At 41.9% G+C, this 17025-nt stretch overlaps 1 protein-coding gene and 1 pseudogene across 2 annotated transcripts in view; one reads left to right on the forward strand and one right to left on the reverse strand.

Annotated features, from left to right (window-relative positions):
- Nucleotides 1-277: 277 nt before the first annotated feature.
- On the reverse strand, nt 278-2087 carry LOC310785040 (E3 ubiquitin-protein ligase TRIM35-like; annotated as a pseudogene). Its single transcript has 2 exons — nt 1071-2087; nt 278-290 (listed from the first exon to the last, which is right to left on the reverse strand). The product of its transcript is annotated as an E3 ubiquitin-protein ligase TRIM35-like (transcript).
- A 3698-nt stretch (nt 2088-5785) lies between these two features.
- The window catches only part of slc44a4 (solute carrier family 44 member 4), a 27488-nt gene continuing 16248 nt past the window's right edge, over nt 5786-17025 (forward strand). The window contains exons 1-7 of the mRNA XM_083646725.1: nt 5786-5934; nt 12537-12585; nt 13831-13904; nt 15708-15786; nt 15967-16066; nt 16300-16431; nt 16623-16683. Of these exons, the coding sequence (XP_083502851.1) occupies nt 5886-5934; nt 12537-12585; nt 13831-13904; nt 15708-15786; nt 15967-16066; nt 16300-16431; nt 16623-16683 (544 nt within the window). The 5' untranslated portion in view covers nt 5786-5885. The remainder of the gene's footprint in view (nt 5935-12536; nt 12586-13830; nt 13905-15707; nt 15787-15966; nt 16067-16299; nt 16432-16622; nt 16684-17025) is intronic.

Genomic DNA, 17025 nt, shown 5'->3' on the forward strand with positions numbered 1-17025 from the left:
AGTAATTCTGCATCTGTGCACATGTACAACCAAGGCCATTGCAATCTCATACAAATGAACAAATAGTTACAACAGTCTACATTCAGCAAACAATGTAAACATTTCTTTTTAACCCAGAACATAATTAAATATAAACACTCCAATTAGTACGGTACAACAGGCAACTAATTGTCATTCTCAACTTTTTTTTTTATTCAAGCTTGTCTCGTAATTATTCTGGTCAGGATTGGAAAAATGTGTCTACAGAGAACATCAAAACATGGTGTCAGGAAACCCGTCATCCCTCACAGCTGTAGTTTCACAAGAGACAACTGAGCATTATTGCTCATAATAAAACGTCAAACAAAATACCACAAATTGTGACCAGACAATTTGGGTGTCACATGTGCATGCAATGTAACCCATGTACATTTGTAACTGTAGCTACAACAAAGACCCATGGAGCAACAATTAAATATTTCAACATAACCTGTTTAACAATTAACAAATATGATAAAACAAAATGAAGCCTGGAGTGGTTAAATTCTCCTGCCTCTGCAATCACATGTTCCCTCACTGGGTTAAGGATGAATCTCAGAACTTTCTGGTGCGTATCTGCTTTTTCCACTGTATAATAAATACTGAAGCTGAGTGGACTGAACAGCGTTCTCCATCATCTGCAACTGTGATGTTTCACTGTTACAGAGGCCTACGCTCGTAATATCTTCATGGGGTGTTCATTCCCAGGGGCAGGGCTAATGTATGGAAACAACTTATCAGCGGAAGTGCCCGTGAACGTGTGTATGTGTGTGTTGGTGTCAAAATCAAAGAATGACAGTTTTCGTGTGTAGCAGTTAAGATGCACTTTGACCCTCTGGACATTCTTCGCTGGGAGAACAGTCTGGTATGGATCTGATCGGGAGTAGGTTGTGTATTCACCACCAGAGAACCGTAGACTGTATACCTGTAATCCAGACAATATGTCTCCCTGCCTCCCTTCCCTTCCTGCACACACACCCAGTTGCCACGTTGTACTGTCTCCAACGTCAACAGACCAGTAGTGATTTCCTGTGTCAGAGCCCAGGACATACCAACACCATCTGTCAAACCTCTCTGGGTTCTTAGGAAGCTGCTGCTGCTCTTCCTCTCATCTCACACTGGTCAGATCTTCAGATAGGTGGCAGTGTCGATGGGCAGTGTTTGGGTCCAGAATCACAGGAGTGCTGGAGACGATCTGCCTCATCTTGTCCCAGGCTGTGAAGCTCAGGTTGCCCTGGTGTTTGGCCTCGTCTATCAGAGCTCCAGAAAGCAGCTGAGATGGCTGTGGATCATCAGGCAGGGGGCGCTGGACTCTCTCCACTGTAGTGTTGTAGTTATGTAGGAACAAGGCATCTTCAGCTCTCAGCTCCTTCTCTATGGCTCTGACTGTGTCTGAAAGAGCGGTTATCTCTCTACTCAGAGCCTCAATCTTCTCCTTCATCATCTGACTTTTCTGCTCCTCTTCCTCCCTCAGTGCAGCGATCTTGGCCTTCTCTTCACCAAGTAGAAAACCGTGAAGCTTCTTAAACTCCTCCTTAATCTGCCTCTCTGTGCATTGGGCCTGGAGCTTAATGTGTTCTGCGGTTTGATCACAGTCTCCTTTAACTCCAATAAACCACTTCAGTTTCTCCTGCAAGGCCTTCAGTGATTCCTGGAGTTCCTCCTTGTGCGGCCGTGCAGCTTCATCGATGGGTCTGAATCTGTGGTCGGTGTGCGTTTCCGAATCTCGACAGACGAGACACACTGGCTGCTGATGGTCCAGACAGAAGAGCTTGAGTTTCTCAGAGTGCAGACTGCAGAGAAGCTCGGGCTCTGCTGAAGCTCTCTGATCTCTCTCCAGTAAGAAAGCCTCACACAGGTTCTTCAACACCAAGTTACAAGGTGGTTCACGTGGTGAAGATGTAGCCCTACAAACTGGACATTCACACAGTCCTCTCGTTCTCCACCATCTCTGCACACAGGCTTTACACAAGCTGTGGCTACATGACAGGAGGACAGGATCTTTTGAACACTTCACAGCAGACAGGGCAGGATAAATACTTCTCCTTTGATGTGGAAGCGGAAGCCATTTTCTCTGAGTGAAGAATTCAATGATTCATTTACAATGGTGCACAATTTAAGATCCAAGTATGAATATTAATTCACTGACCAAGTAAAACTATGCTAATAATTTTGCACTGTGACCTTTCGGATCACATATTTGACCTTGTAACCATCCATAGACTGTGCTTGTAACACTCTCTCAGGGAAAAGTGGGAGAATGACAGTCTGTTTCCTCGGCCTTCCACGCCGGGCAAGGCGTCGACTCTGTGGGGGAAAGCTCAACTTCAGGTCGCTGCACTTTCGTTCAACATGACTGCTCTCAGTATTCAGCTAATAGACGAATCGGTTTGTAGTTTATACTTCCTCAAATTAAACGCTGTGTGAACAGGTTTTACCCAAGTCAGTGGTTTTACCCTCCAGCTCATCTCTGGCCGTGACGTGAAAACTGTCTAGTCAAGTTTCACTCACTGTTTACAAATAGAGGGTATGCATGTGATGTCACAGAGGCAGAAGTCACTGTGGGGTCACGCCCACTGAGTCCCAGCAAGACTGAGCTTGAATGCAGTAATCAGCATAGATAACTGACACCTGCTGCTCAGGGAGGAACTTGACACTCATTTTGACACTCATTCCCGATTGAGGGGGCGTGTTCCAGTGGGTGTGCATACCCTCTATACAACCACGCTAAATTAGCAAACAAGCTAAAGGCTAGCTATTGTCCAGCTCGCTGTGACTACTGACTACGGCTTTAAAATGAACAACACCAGTAGTGTCTGTGATGTTAACAGTTTGAAAACCGTCCGTACTTACCTAGAATCCTAAAAGAGTCTGTCTATATGTCTATATTACACTCCACACACTACACATTGTCTATTGTGTCTCCTATCGGCTGGGAGCCGAGCAGTCTGGAACCGGCTCTGCAGGCTTTCAAACATATTTCATTGCAGGATGATGTTGTCTTTGGTGTGTTTGATTTTAATATGAAAATGAAGGGACAATGTTGTTATTTGTTTTACCCCCAAATCAAATATTCGCAGGCGCCGAGGATTGCAAGCCAGCACCCACCTACACCAGAGTGGGTAGGTATGAGGCCAACAGCATGCTCAGAAATACGTTTGAATCATTTTAAATAGATTAAATCTTTGCATTTCTTAAAATCTGGAACAGTTTGGACCAAAATAAGCAACATTCAATTGAGCAAATAGTGTGTTTGTGTGTGAGACAAGATAAACCCACCACTGTATGCAGGCCCAGTTTGCATCTCTCTGCTCCCAACTGTAAAAAATGGCAGCAAGCATGTTCACTTATTTGTGAATTTAAATTAATCTACTATGTCAAACATGATTTGTGTGAAACGGAGATTGTTGTGTTATGTTATGTGAAAGCTGCGATTTACCTGGATTAATGGATATACTTCCTGACAGAAGCGTCATGCATGCCCATTGAAACTGGGGCAGTTGCCCCTCAGATTTTTTGAAAAAAAGAAAAGAAGGGGGAAGTAAAATTCATGCTGTTAGTTATTATAGGTATAGTTTGCATAGCAAGTTAGTTGGCTATATTTGTACTACCATGCAGCTAAAGTTAGCATTGTAATGTTAGCCAGAGCTGTTATGGCAGTGAGCTGTTTTTACCACTACCACCACTATCACAGGTTAAATCCATTTCAATAATGAGAGACTAGAAGGAAAGTACAATAAACTTTAATGATAAAACAAACAACACTTAGATTTGGCGAATGACTCCATGGTATGATGACGCTCCTCTGAGACAGGAGGAGGACGTCAGTGATTCATAGGATAGAGAACCCCCATAGAGAGTTCTACTGGAGTCATGACATTGGTGGTGTTCAGGGGAGGAGGAGGGGCGAAGCAACAGCTACGCAGGAACAGCAGCTATGGGTGAACAAACAGGGTGAGTTACAACTTGCAAGAGTCTGAAATAGAACTTCATTTAGGTGATTGGCCAACGGCCGAAGAGAGGGAAAGCGTGGGAGACATTGATTGGACAGGGATAAAGAGGGCGTGCATATTTATGAATGGCTGATGTAACTTGAGGGCGTTACTGCAGGGGAGAGAGATATGAATGGAAAGGAACCATGGATTAGTGAATGGGATGGATAAACAATCATTGACTAGTGAAGTAGTCTTCATTATTGAAAACAGTCTGAGACATTATTTGATGTCTCCAGGTCAAGATGCAGTTCTTTAAAATAATTTGCATTGTGGATAGTATAGTCTTTTTATGTGAATAACATTTTGGGTGAAGCAAGATTGAGCTATTTCAAGAAAAGTGGCAGCAGTGTAGAAGCTATAGTGTCGAAGTGACTAAGCTAATAACCATAAAAGCACAATCACCGAAATCTCTAAATAAATATACAGTATTTACCGTAATGAGAAAAGGAGCAAAATATTGATGGTTAAAACTTAATCATGATATCACAACACTCTAATCCCAATGATAATTTAAAATGAGATATTATAAATCTGGCTTCAAATGGCCAACATTTTAGAAATAGCTAAATGGATGATTGATAGATACATCAATCAATGAGTGCGTTTACATGCACACAATAAACTGATAACTGGGAATAATCAGTTTATGGCAATAATCTGATTTCTGCATTTACATGCACTTTAATAATCCGACAATAGGAGAAACCCGGGTTTACATGATTCAGTCAATTAGTTGGATTTCTCTCCAGAAAGGCGGCATTAATTCCGCAATAAAACAACAGAATATAGTTGCAAAATGCAAAATCACATTTTCCTAATTTATTTGTCCAGCGCAGAGGATGGTTTAGGTGAAAATTAGGTTGTGTATCTCGTCTACTTTACTAAAATTGGAATAGGCGTCACTTTGGAAGTGCATCTGTCAATAATATTTCCAACTTTACCGAGCACACAGCACAGAGGCAGGCAGGTGAGGTGAATTAAGCACGTCAAATGTTCATGACCCACAACGTGTGTTGAATTGAAATACTGTACCTGTCAGAAAACGGACAGAATTTGTCACGGATATTAACGTTATGTGTGTCTTGTGTTTTGAACGACTGAGTCTGTTGTCTGTAGGCTACGTGTTTTTTTTTTAATTTGTCATCTGAAAAAAATCATCACGCACGCACCTTGGATAATGCGTTTTATTAATAAATTCGTCATTCTATTTGCAATCCGAGTGAGACAAATGTTCGTCCCTGTAATGTTCACGGCATGGCACTTGCCCCTCCCCCCCTCAGAATTTTGGTTTGCATGACGCCCCTGCTTCCTGATATAAACAGCAGGGGGCATGCAACAAACGGGTGATGGTGAGATGCTGGAGTGCCAGAGAGAAGAAACGAAGGGCTGTCACTCTGCCCCTGTTTCCGTGTGCCTACCATAAAGCCTAGTAGCCTACCACAGTCCACACCACACCACAGGCAACTACCACAGCTGTCATCTCGGAAAAAACGCAAAGAGAAAAGTTACTTTCCTTAAAAAAAAAAACCTTCCAATTATCTAAATTGGAAGCCACTTTATTTCTTCTTTTTGCTTCAGATCTATCGGTTCGCTAGTTTACGTTTTTGAGTAATCGTCTTCCTAATAGACAATCTTTGGCAGAGCTCAGGTGCGCATCCCTCACAGCAGGTGTGCGTGACCTAACAACCGCCCCAGCAGGAAGAAAGATTTCCCAAGTCAGCGTCAGCAGCACACATAGGCTACAGATACGCACAGCTTTCATTAAACTCGTTTTTAACTGTTTGTGTAGAGGTTTTAACGTTGTAGCCTAGTTCAATCAAGGGATACGTGTTTGAGAGGTTGCGTGAAGGAAGGTGGAGGAAAGGCTGAAAAATGGGTAAAAAGGACAAGGTGGAGGAGAAAAGTTCGGACTCCGAGTATGGTGAGTTGACGTCTCCCGTTACCTTTCTGTTTGAAATATCTAACGTTAGTAGCTACGGTGAGAAAAGCCTTCATGATCTGTTTGTCTTGTCTAGCCCTGGAGTTTGTGTCGCAGTGAATTTATGTGATATGATATTCACAGGTATGTTCTGTTTTGTTGTTTGTTTTTTCATTTTCCATATGAATTGTGTCATGTGATATTAGGCTATTTAATGTTCACAGAAATTGGTTAGTGTGTTGACAGAAACCTCTGCTCTTTATAATTTAAACCCAAGGAATTTAGTTTAGATTCATGACTAGTAGCCTAAAGCAAACTACCAACAAGAAAAACAGAAAACTTTCCCTCAGGCCACTGATTTGTTTTTGTGTTTGAACAAGAAGATATAGTGATGTATGGCTGCAGTGTTATCAATAATAACCTTGATTGATCATTGCAGCCAAGTAAAAAAAAAGTATAGCCACATCACTGTTTTTTTGTGTTGTAACAAGAATGTTATAAATAATCATGATTTGATTATTTTTTATCATTCCCAGAACTGCTAACTAAAAGAAAAAAGAAAACAATTTAATTCCAGCTACCCAGCTGAACCAAAACATTATCCTTCTTTTTTTCTTAGCGTAAATCCACACATAAAGACGAAACAAGCCTCAAACATTTTCCTTTCATAACTTTGTTTTAATAGGCAACAACTATGAATTAGTCTAATTAACAATATCTTATTTTCTAAGATAGTTAATAGTTAATTAATCATATTGTAAGCTGAGCATGTTCTTAGTCAGATGTATTGTGTAATTTCCCTTTACTCTGTTGGTTAAACCGTCAGCTATCAATCAAAGTATTTCTAAACGAAGCTGGCCTTTTCATTCAGGTAAATACTGCTGGTTTACAAAATGCTGATCGAACCCAAGCTGTCGTTTTTCTGCCGTGAATCAGATGTCTTTATGTTGTTCAGTCTTACACATGAAACAAAAAGACACAAGAGGAGGAAGTTGGCCTCTTTTAAGTCACTGAGTCAACAGATCTGATTAATTTGAAATCTTTTACTAAACCCAATTTAAGCCTTGTTGGTGCAATCCTCCACCCTATAGTAAGTTTTCCAAAGGAGAGGTTGTGTGACTACACGCGTCCTGGTGAGTTGTTGAACTAGCACCACCATGATTTGCATTTGCAGGGCAGCAGTAGTGTCATGAGCGCAGCAGATCTCCATCTTGCTGCCTCCCTGTTGACTCTCGTTGTTGGCATTTGGATGTATCGACTGAGTCAAGTGTCTATTGACAGTCTGGGAGGTTTATAGAGCTAAAGAGTTTATATAGCTAAACAAACCCTCCCTACAGGTAAATAGATAGCAGGATTTCAACGTCTCAGTGTGGTTTAGCAAAAGAAACAGAGAATAGTATAGGATGACAAAAGAGTGCAAAAAACAAGTGTTAGAGTTGACCGTTTAGTAATCCATGGGAGTACCGGTATGTGTGATGATGACCTGACCTCACTATTCAAAACTGCATTTAAATCCACTTATTCTAATTACCCATTTGTTTTCTAATACGGTTTAGCTTTTTGTTGTTGCATTTTTCCAATCCAAAATGAACAATGATGAAAAGGGAATGGCCAAAATGAAAAATGGGGTCAGACTTTGATTGTGGCAGGTGCGTAGGTGGAGTAGAATCACTTAGATAAATAATGGACACCCGCACACTGTCTTCACTTGCTTTCCAATTTTGAGCAAGTGAAGTGTGCGGGTGTCCATGTCTCAATTAGAAAGGAAAAATGAATGATACTTTAGTACCCCGATCAAAGCTGCCTCTACTTTTATTACTACTATTATTGCGAGAAGGAAGTAGAGATTGCTGTAATCCATCCGTGGTTGCCCAATATGGTTGAGTATTTGAGAGAAGGGATGAGGAAGCGCTGCGTGGGTCCTTGTTCAGATCACTGAAACAGGTGCTCTTTGGTGTGGGTGCAGAGAAGCATGAGATACGAGTTCAAGTGGGATCCTTAGTCATAAAAGGAGGAGTGGAGTGCAGGAGAACTTGAAAAAAATCCAGGGCAACACTGTTTCAGGAAAAAAATTAGGGATGCACCGATATGAAAATTTTGGCAGATACCGATGACCGATATTAACATTGCTGTTATGGCCGATAACTGATATTTGCCGATGCCGATATGATCTGTATAAAAACACGTTATATTACCATCAAATTGTGTACATATGGAAAAACACATGTAAACAGTGAATTTGAAAAAGTAATGCGTTTCTTTATTTCGAAAACATGTGGAAAAGCCCATAAATCATAGATTCACCGCATTGTTTCTTTTCAATGTGAAAATCTTGGCTGATACCGATAACCGATATTAACATTGCAACATCGGACCGATGCCGATATGTTAAAAAATGACTAACATCGGCCGATACCGATATGATTGCCGATATATCGTGCATCCCTAAAAAAAAGATGAAAAAGTCTTTATTGTGGCATGGCTAACACAGTTTAAAAACAGGGACCTATGTGTTTTCAGCTCATGGGAGCCTTCATCAGGGTAGAGAGTATTTGTTTATTTTCTTGAAGTTATGTCACAATCTTTTCTGCTTTTTCCCCTTCCTGGTCAGAACCTGTTGACACACTCTTGAGAAACAAATGTTGTAATAAATGTTGTAATAAATGTGTTGAGATTGAGAAATACACGCAGAAGTGTTGCTGGAAGGTTACTAGTGCCAAGAGACACTGACTGGCAAATCATTGACTAGGAGGAAATGTCTCAAGGCCCAGACTGGAGAATCTTATTCTAACATACAGATTAAAACGTAATTAGTAGGCAATTTAGAGTGTTTATGTTGTCAAGTTAAAACCGTCTAGTGAATAAAGTTGGAGAATGATTGAAAGGTTTGACACTAAATGCAGTGTACTTAATTTGAAATAAAATGCTTGAAAATGAAATTCATCACATAGTAATACAAAATTGAGCAGATTCCATCCACAAAATGTTGAACTAGCTAGTTAAACTAGCTGTCATCATGAGTCATGATCATACAAGCTCAACCAAAATGGTTTTCAGGTAGAGAGACCCACCCTAGGGTCCACCCCTCCCACTCTCTCTGGTATAGCTCTATGTACAGCAAACACACACCGACTTAAAACACTTTATCAGGAACACCATGTACACCTGCTTACTCATGCAATTATCCAGTCAGCCAATCGTGTGTCAGCAGTGCAATGCCTAAGATCATGCAGGTCTGGTCAGCAGCTTCAGTTAACGTTCACCTCAATCATCAGACCGGGGAAAGAATGTGATCTCAAGTGACTTTGTCACGGTTGTTAGTCACAGACTGGCTGCTTTGAGCATTTCTGAAAGTGCTGATCTTCTGGGATTTTCATCCACAACAGTCTAGGGTTTACACAGAACAGTGCAAAAAAACAAGTGTAGCCATGAGACTGGTAAACTGGAGAAATGTGGTTTCAAAAAATACATCAGCGCTCTAATCTTTTCGTTCAGTCATTTTAGAGACGGGTGAAGTTTCTACCTTAAATTATACAGTCAGCATATCATTTTAATTACCGTACTTGACTTATGGCCTATTTTAAGCCCAGTGAAGTCTCCTTGTTTGAAATATTGAATTCTCTTTTTTTTCTTTTTCTTTTCTTTTTTTTTTTTACGTTTTTTTCAATTCGTCTCAGGGGAAACTAAAAATAGAGACTCTTTTGCGTCACTCATCTTCATCCAAGGTCAAGTTATGACTCTCGCTTCCGTCCCGGGTTCTGAGTATTTTTGCCAATCCTGTAGCTATGAAAATGTTCCGTCTGTGTTTCAAAGTTGAGCAGCTTTACCACCACCGGGCCATAAATGCTGAAAGATGTGCTGGGGGGGAGGGTCACAGCGAGCCAGTAGGAAGGGGGGGGGGGGGTCACAGCCACAGCGAGCCAGTTTCCAGGCTGTCATTTACTCCAAACAGACCGCAGTGTCCTGGCAGGGTGAAATCTGACACTCAATGCAGATGAACAGGTTCCTTTGTTGGAGAAGCATTGGTGTATCTCCCCCACTGACTTTCATTTGAAATAAAAGTATCACACAAATGAAGGCAAGGGAAACAGCTGGTGATCATATGCATATTAATGTGTGACACTCTGTTCTTATATGATGCGTATCGGATAACAGACCTCTAAGATATGGAAATGTGGTTTCAGATCTGATCTTGGATGACACTCTTGTTGATCGGTATCTGTCATTTTATTGGGTGTGCTCCTCTCGCTCGCATGCCTTTCCAAGGTCATACTAAAACTCCAGGGAAGTAGGCTAGTAAAATACAGAGTTCATTGGCATGTGTAAAAGTAAAAAAAAAAAAGATTATTGGTAGCCTACACATTGTGGGGGTATTCAGTTAACTCATTTACTAGTCTCTTAAAAACAGACGTGTTGGCTCCACCTCCCACACTTTGCAAATGCTTCCACCTAGCCCAGGGGTGTCCACACTTTTTTGAGTGGTGGCCAGGGGGGGGGGGGGGGGGGGCATGGGGTATTAAAAAAATCACATACCATACAATTGTCCTCCTAAGGATTTTGTTTACCATATCTGAAAATGTTAGTTCTGCCTGCATAGTTCCTACTTGGTGCTTGTCTACAAACTGTATGATAGATAGTGCTGTCGTCGTTAGGTAAACGGACAAAAAGCAAAGTGAACTTGCTTAATTAATTAATACTGTGTGGAGGGCCACATATAGTATATTTTGAGAGACAAGCCGAGGGCCGCTTAAAATCGGTCCGTTGGCCGCAATTGGCCCTAGCTGGCCCGGGCCGGATATGGACATGCCTGACCTAACCCGTCTGCACTTCACAGAGGAGATAGTTGGTCAAAACCGATGTTAGGTCGGGACATTCGCTCAAGGCGGGACATTCGCTAATTTCTCCAATCACCTGCCTCGGTTTTGTGTACATCACGTGTCGTGATTGTTGGAATACCATCAAACTTCTTTGGAAGATGTCAACTTCCTCTGGCCAAATTGTAACGGGCGTAAGCATTTGACGTTTGTGGAAGAGATAGACTGGCTTGAGATACTACTCATTTACTAGACTGTATCTGGGACTGTACCAGTCTTAACGCCCTATGAATAGCCAACATTTTAAGGTGTGCCTGATGTGACTATTTGTCATCTTGACACAGTTCACCTTAATCTCATAGCCAGTGTATTGTGAGCTGGCTTGCAAAATAATTGCCTGCCGACTCGTTCTTTTATCAAAAGCACATTGATATTTGCCTGGGTCAGATGGAAATATGAACATTGATGTGATTATAATGCCTAAAATGTGTTATTAACGTGCTGCAGGGACAAAGCAGCTATTAGCCTACTCTGCTGTTTGTAACATTTCCTGCCCAACAGGATAGGCTAATATAAAGGAATGTAATTGACTTGAGTATCGTGATTGGAATGCTTTCTGTCGGGAGCAAACCAAACACGTTTTCAGATGGTTTATTCTTCTATAGTTTCACATAAATCATCGTGACTCCCATTTCCTTAAGCCACACTTTGAATTCAAATTCTATTCAAATGACTCCCTGACTGTTTAAATCCACTGTCCCAATGCAGGTCTTTTTGCCCCTTTCTCTTTACTCTCTCTTTCCCAAAGTCACACTGGAAGAAACGGCTCGATTACGTCAGAATCAACGGAATAATGATGATTATGGATTAGTTAGTTATGGGCAAACCCGGCCCCTTGCGTTTCTGTGGTGGTTCTTGCTCTGTTGGCATTTTGCTTTGTTCCAGGAAACTCTGAGCAGTTTGTTTCCTGTAATGTTGCCTCTGTGAGAATGACATCAAGCCATAAAAAAAAATGGGGTCGCCGTGTTTTCTCTCGTTCCATTTCCTAGTCCACTTTGCACGGTCATGCATTAACTCCTGAGTCCTGAGGAACTTAACAAGGCTCCCTCTCATTGCCTAGCAACAGCCTGCTCTCATAGGGACCTACACGGCACGCACATACTAGGAGGACTTCAGTTGTTTACATTCATTCCCTATGCCATCTATCACCTCAACCAGCTAACCTAACCCTTACCCTATTTAACTTGAACTATCGAACCCCTAATGGCCCTTTTTCATAGTAAAACAAGCAATCTTTTTCTTGCTAAATTCACATTTCCCCAAGTCTTTACTTGTTATACTTGTTATGTACTCTCGCCACATTCCCACAAGTGTGTACACACACACACACACACACACACACACACACACACACACACACACACACACACACACACACACACACACACACACACACACACACACACACACACACACACACACACACACACACAGATACAGATGTAATCAGCAGTGGAGTTCCAATTTAAGTGCTACTGTATTATACTGTATTGTATTGCCCTAATGTGCCCTTGATAGTCTGTCCTAAAAGTATAAACAAGGAACCTGGTGAGAAATGTTAGATGACAAACTGCCAGTATGTCAATAAAGGTAATGATTATGTGTGTGTGATTATTTGCCCATAGCCTACTCAATCAAGTGGGTTTTAATATTTACTTTCTATGAAGACATTTAGTGAGGTCTTGTGTGTTCTGTCAGTGATTGACTTGTCTTCCTGTTTTCTTCTCCCAGGAGAACCTGCTCAGTTTGACCCTTCCTTCAGAGGGCCCATACAGAAAAGGTGAATATGTGGCTATATTCTCTTACCTCCTCTAATCCCAAACCTCAGTCTAGCTGTAATATTTCTGACCTGCTCTAATCCCAAACCTCAGTCTATCTGTAATGTTTCTGACCTGCTCTAATCCCAAACCTCAGTCTAACTGTAAAGTTTCTGACCTGCTCTAATCCCAAACCTCAGTCTAGCTGTAAAGTTTCTGACCTGCTCTAATCCCAAACCTCAGTCTAACTGTAAAGTTTCTGACCTGCTCTAATCCCAAACCTCAGTCTAGCTCTAAGGTTTCTGACCTGCTCTAATCCCAAACCTCAGTCTAGCTCTAAGGTTTCTGACCTGCTCTAATCCCAAACCTCTGTCTAGCGATAAGGTTTCTGGCCTGCTCTAATCCCAAACCTCAGTGTAGCTATAAAGTTTCTGACCTGCTCTAATCCCAAACCTCAGTCTAGCTGTAAGGTTTCTGACCTGCTCTAATCCCAAACCTCAGTCTAGCTATAAGGTTTCTGACCTGCTCTAATCCCAAACCTCAGTCTAGCTATAATGTTTCTGACCTGCTCTAATCCCAAACCTCAGTCTAGCTATAAGGTTTCTGACCTGCTCTAATCCCAAACCTCAGTGTAGCTGTAAGGTTTCTGACCTGCTCTAATCCCAAACCTCAGTGTAGCTGTAAGGTTTCTGACCTGCTCTAATCCCAAACCTCAGTGTAGCTGTAAAGTTTCTGACCTGCTCTAATCCCAAACCTCAGTGTAGCTGTAAGGTTTCTGACCCGCTCTAATCCCAAACCTCAGTCTAGCTGTAAGGTTTCTGACCTGCTCTAATCCCAAACCTCAGTCTAGCTGTAAGGTTTCTGACCTGCTCTAATCCCAAACCTCAGTCTAGCTGTAAAGTTTCTGACCTGCTCTAATCCCAACCCTCAGTCTAGCTGTAAGGTTTCTGACCTGCTCTAATCCCAAACCTCAGTCTAGCTGTAAGGTTTCTGACCTGCTCTAATCCCAAACCTCAGTCTAGCTGTAAAGTTTCTGACCTGCTCTAATCCCAAACCTCAGTCTAGCTGTAAAGTTTCTGACCTGCTCTAATCCCAAACCTCAGTCTAGCTGTAAGGTTTCTGACCTGCTCTAATCCCAAACCTCAGTCTAGCTGTAAGGTTTCTGGCGTGCTCGTCTTTGTGTGTTTGCCTTCCAGCATGCCTGTGTTTGCTGAGCGCTTATTGACTGAAGGGATCACATTAGTCTCTGTTTCTCTTTTCTCCATCAGAGGATGCACGGACATCATCTGCTGTATTCTGTTCATGGCGGTCATCCTCGGCTACATGGTGGTCGGGATTGTAGGTGAGACCAACCTGGGAACGGCAACCCAGACCTCTGAATCTGCCTCGTACTCGCATCGATGTCATCATTCACCATTTTCCACCATTTTTGTTTTTCTGGACTCGTTTTATTCGCTCTGCTTTTGACACTCAGACATTCTTCCTCTTGCTCTGTTTTCTCTTCACTTTTTTTTTTAACTTCAGCGTATTCTCTCTCTCTCTCTCTCTCTCGCTCTCTCTCTGTCTCTCTCTCGCCCATTGTACAGCATCTGATGTGTATCGCCCCTTTCACACATGAAACCCGTAAAATAGCTGTTGCAATCTTTTTCAGTAAACGTAAAAGTTTCTGTTCAGTTTGTCTGCGTCCACCCGCACTCTGACGATCTCTCTTATTTCCACGTCTGTACAATTAGACATTTTGGTACAAAAAATAAAATCAACTACGGCCTGTAGCATAGTGGTTGGACCGTAAAACTACAACCTGTAGCATAGTGGTTGGACAGTGAAACTACAGCCTGTAGCATAGTGGTTGGACAGTCCGACAACAGAGCATCATAATGTTGTGCTGCTCGTTAACAGCTTGAGCTGGGAAATTGTCAGACCTGATTTACTGGCATTATGACCCAAGTTCCTTTTCACACATGAGGGCGTGGCGGTGGTGCTACACGGAAAAGGCTGCAGGTGTGAAAGGGTTTGACTTCCTGTCACTCTCAGGCCAGAATCCTGCAGTGTCACACTGTGACAGACTGACCCAACCAAGGTTATAAAACATGATTAGGACTTTTCTTATGGCGCTGCCTGCTGATCCCTCCATTCCATTGGCTGCTTGTTTGATGCTTTTTATATTTCAAAGTAAAAGCTGAAGAAATGCCTTGCAAGTGAACGTCCCACAGCGCTGTTGAATCACCACTCGAAGTCAAATCTTTAGCCATGCAATTTGTCATCTCGGTCACTGTGCCTTACACCTTTTCTATCCTCACTGTTTGGAGCACGAGCATCTGTAGGGTGTTCTTGACATGTTTTTTTTTACCTGTTGAATGGCTGTGTACAAAAGCAACCGACTGTTACTACAAGTGATACAAGTGGGCGGAACACATCAAAAGGCACCCAGATGCGGGAGTGTGTAACCTCAACAATGAGTGAAGCTTTGAGCTACGAGCAGCTGATCTCCATGTGAACACACATTCATTCAGTGGGTTTTTTTCTTCTTCATAGCCCCGTCATCAAACACGTTCTTCTAACACACCTCGCTCTTATCTCGTGTCAATAGAGTGCTCCGATAACGATGACGAGGTCGCTCGATGTGGGCAGTGTGTCCACAAGTGTTGTAACTTAATTGTCACAATGTAGCTTGCTACATATGACAATTAAGACAGTTGACAGTTGACAGTTGACAGTTTCCTTGATCCTTGACTGGAGAAATATGAGGACAACGTTGATTTCTCTACTGTTGACCAAATGTGATATTGTAGGTCGCTTTGGATAAAAGCGTCTGCCAAATGACGTAATGTCATGTAATGTAAATGAGGACAGATAACAACAGGATATTTCTCACACAGAGTCAAGGAATAGCCCAGCTCGAGCTTCTGTGGGTGTTTGGCTAGCGTCAGAGAAAGTCAAGTGTACTTAATTGGCAAACGCAATAAATGTAGCCTACATGGGTTTTTGTGGATTAGCATTAAGTCTACATATCGTGAAAGTGCCAGACATGTATGGAGATAACGCAGTGTGACCAAGTAATAATGACTCATTCCTTTTTTACGTCATTTGACTTGACTTTGTTCTTCTTATCTGTATTTTAATGTTTGTTTGTTTTTCCCATCAGCTTGGCTCTATGGAGATCCGAGACATGTTCTCTATCCGCGAAACTCAACCGGATGGTTCTGTGGCATTGGGGAGAATGAGTAAGTTAACCATAGTAAGGCCGCTGAAGAAATAGCCCTCTCTCTCTCTCTGTCTGTCTGTCTGTCTCTCTCTCTCTCTCTCTCTCTCTCTGTGTCTGTCTCTCTCTCTGTCTGTCTGTCTGTCTCTCTCTCTCTCTCTCTAATACAGCATTATCTTTCCCTGTGTCCTCCTCTTCTCAGAGACCGACCCAATGTCTTCTACTTTGACATTCTCAAATGCGTCACGTCTACCAACGTGATGGCAGCGGCTCTTAATGGTTTCCAGTGTCCCACCACACAGGTAGAGAGGCTGACTTGATTTTCTCGTTTCTAATTTGGCCGGACCATTTGATTCATGATGATGGCATGTACAGTATTGCACAAGTCATCAGCTCTCTTCATAACACACCTTCCTCCTTCTGTGTCTCTTGTTTACATTCGAGTCTAAAAATACATAAGCAACAATTACTAAGCAATCTGTTGACCAGCTTCAGGATTTCACACAGTAATAATGTCCCTTTTCATTATCCATAGTTGTGCGTGGAAAAATGCCCCAATGACTTTTGGGCTGTGAACCTATTAGACTATATCCCTGGAAAGAAACCACAAGACATTTTCAATCAAAGCCTCTGTGTGCCATCCTTCGACCTGGCAAATACTCGCTTGGTAAGTCCCCCCGTCTTGTGATGATCTCTGTGTCCAGAGCCACAACTCTTTCAAAAGTGTTAATGGTACAGATTTATTTTCTTTTATTTGTAGAGTCTAAATTGCTGTGTATGAAATGAATTGATGAGGGTGGTAACCTGATTCTACCTTGTTTTTACACACCACACATGTTAACTGTGTTTATTTTTCAGAGCGTTAGAGACATAGTGGACAGAGAGCTGTGTCCTTTCTTCTTCACCCCCACTACCCCAGGTGAGTGGAAGCGCTCATATACACTACAGACCATTCACCTTCATTTTAGAAGCATTGTGGGTCTGGCATTAGTAAACAATAGGGGTGTCACGATACACTCAGTTCACGATACGATACGTATCACGATACTGGGTTCACGATAACGATACGATACGATACGATTTTAACAATATTTTTTTAAACTTGAATAATGACAATATAAGACTGGAAAAGTAGTATTTTATTTGAAATGCACAAATACAAAACATGCTGTTGTGGGAAATTGTTATTACAATAACAACTAGAAAAAACATGAGATTGGAGATAAGGCTTATCTTGAAATAGAATGAGTTACACCGTCAC

This window comes from Poromitra crassiceps (genome assembly GCF_964638095.1).
Source record: "Poromitra crassiceps genome assembly, chromosome: 11".
NCBI lineage: Eukaryota > Metazoa > Chordata > Actinopteri > Beryciformes > Melamphaidae > Poromitra > Poromitra crassiceps.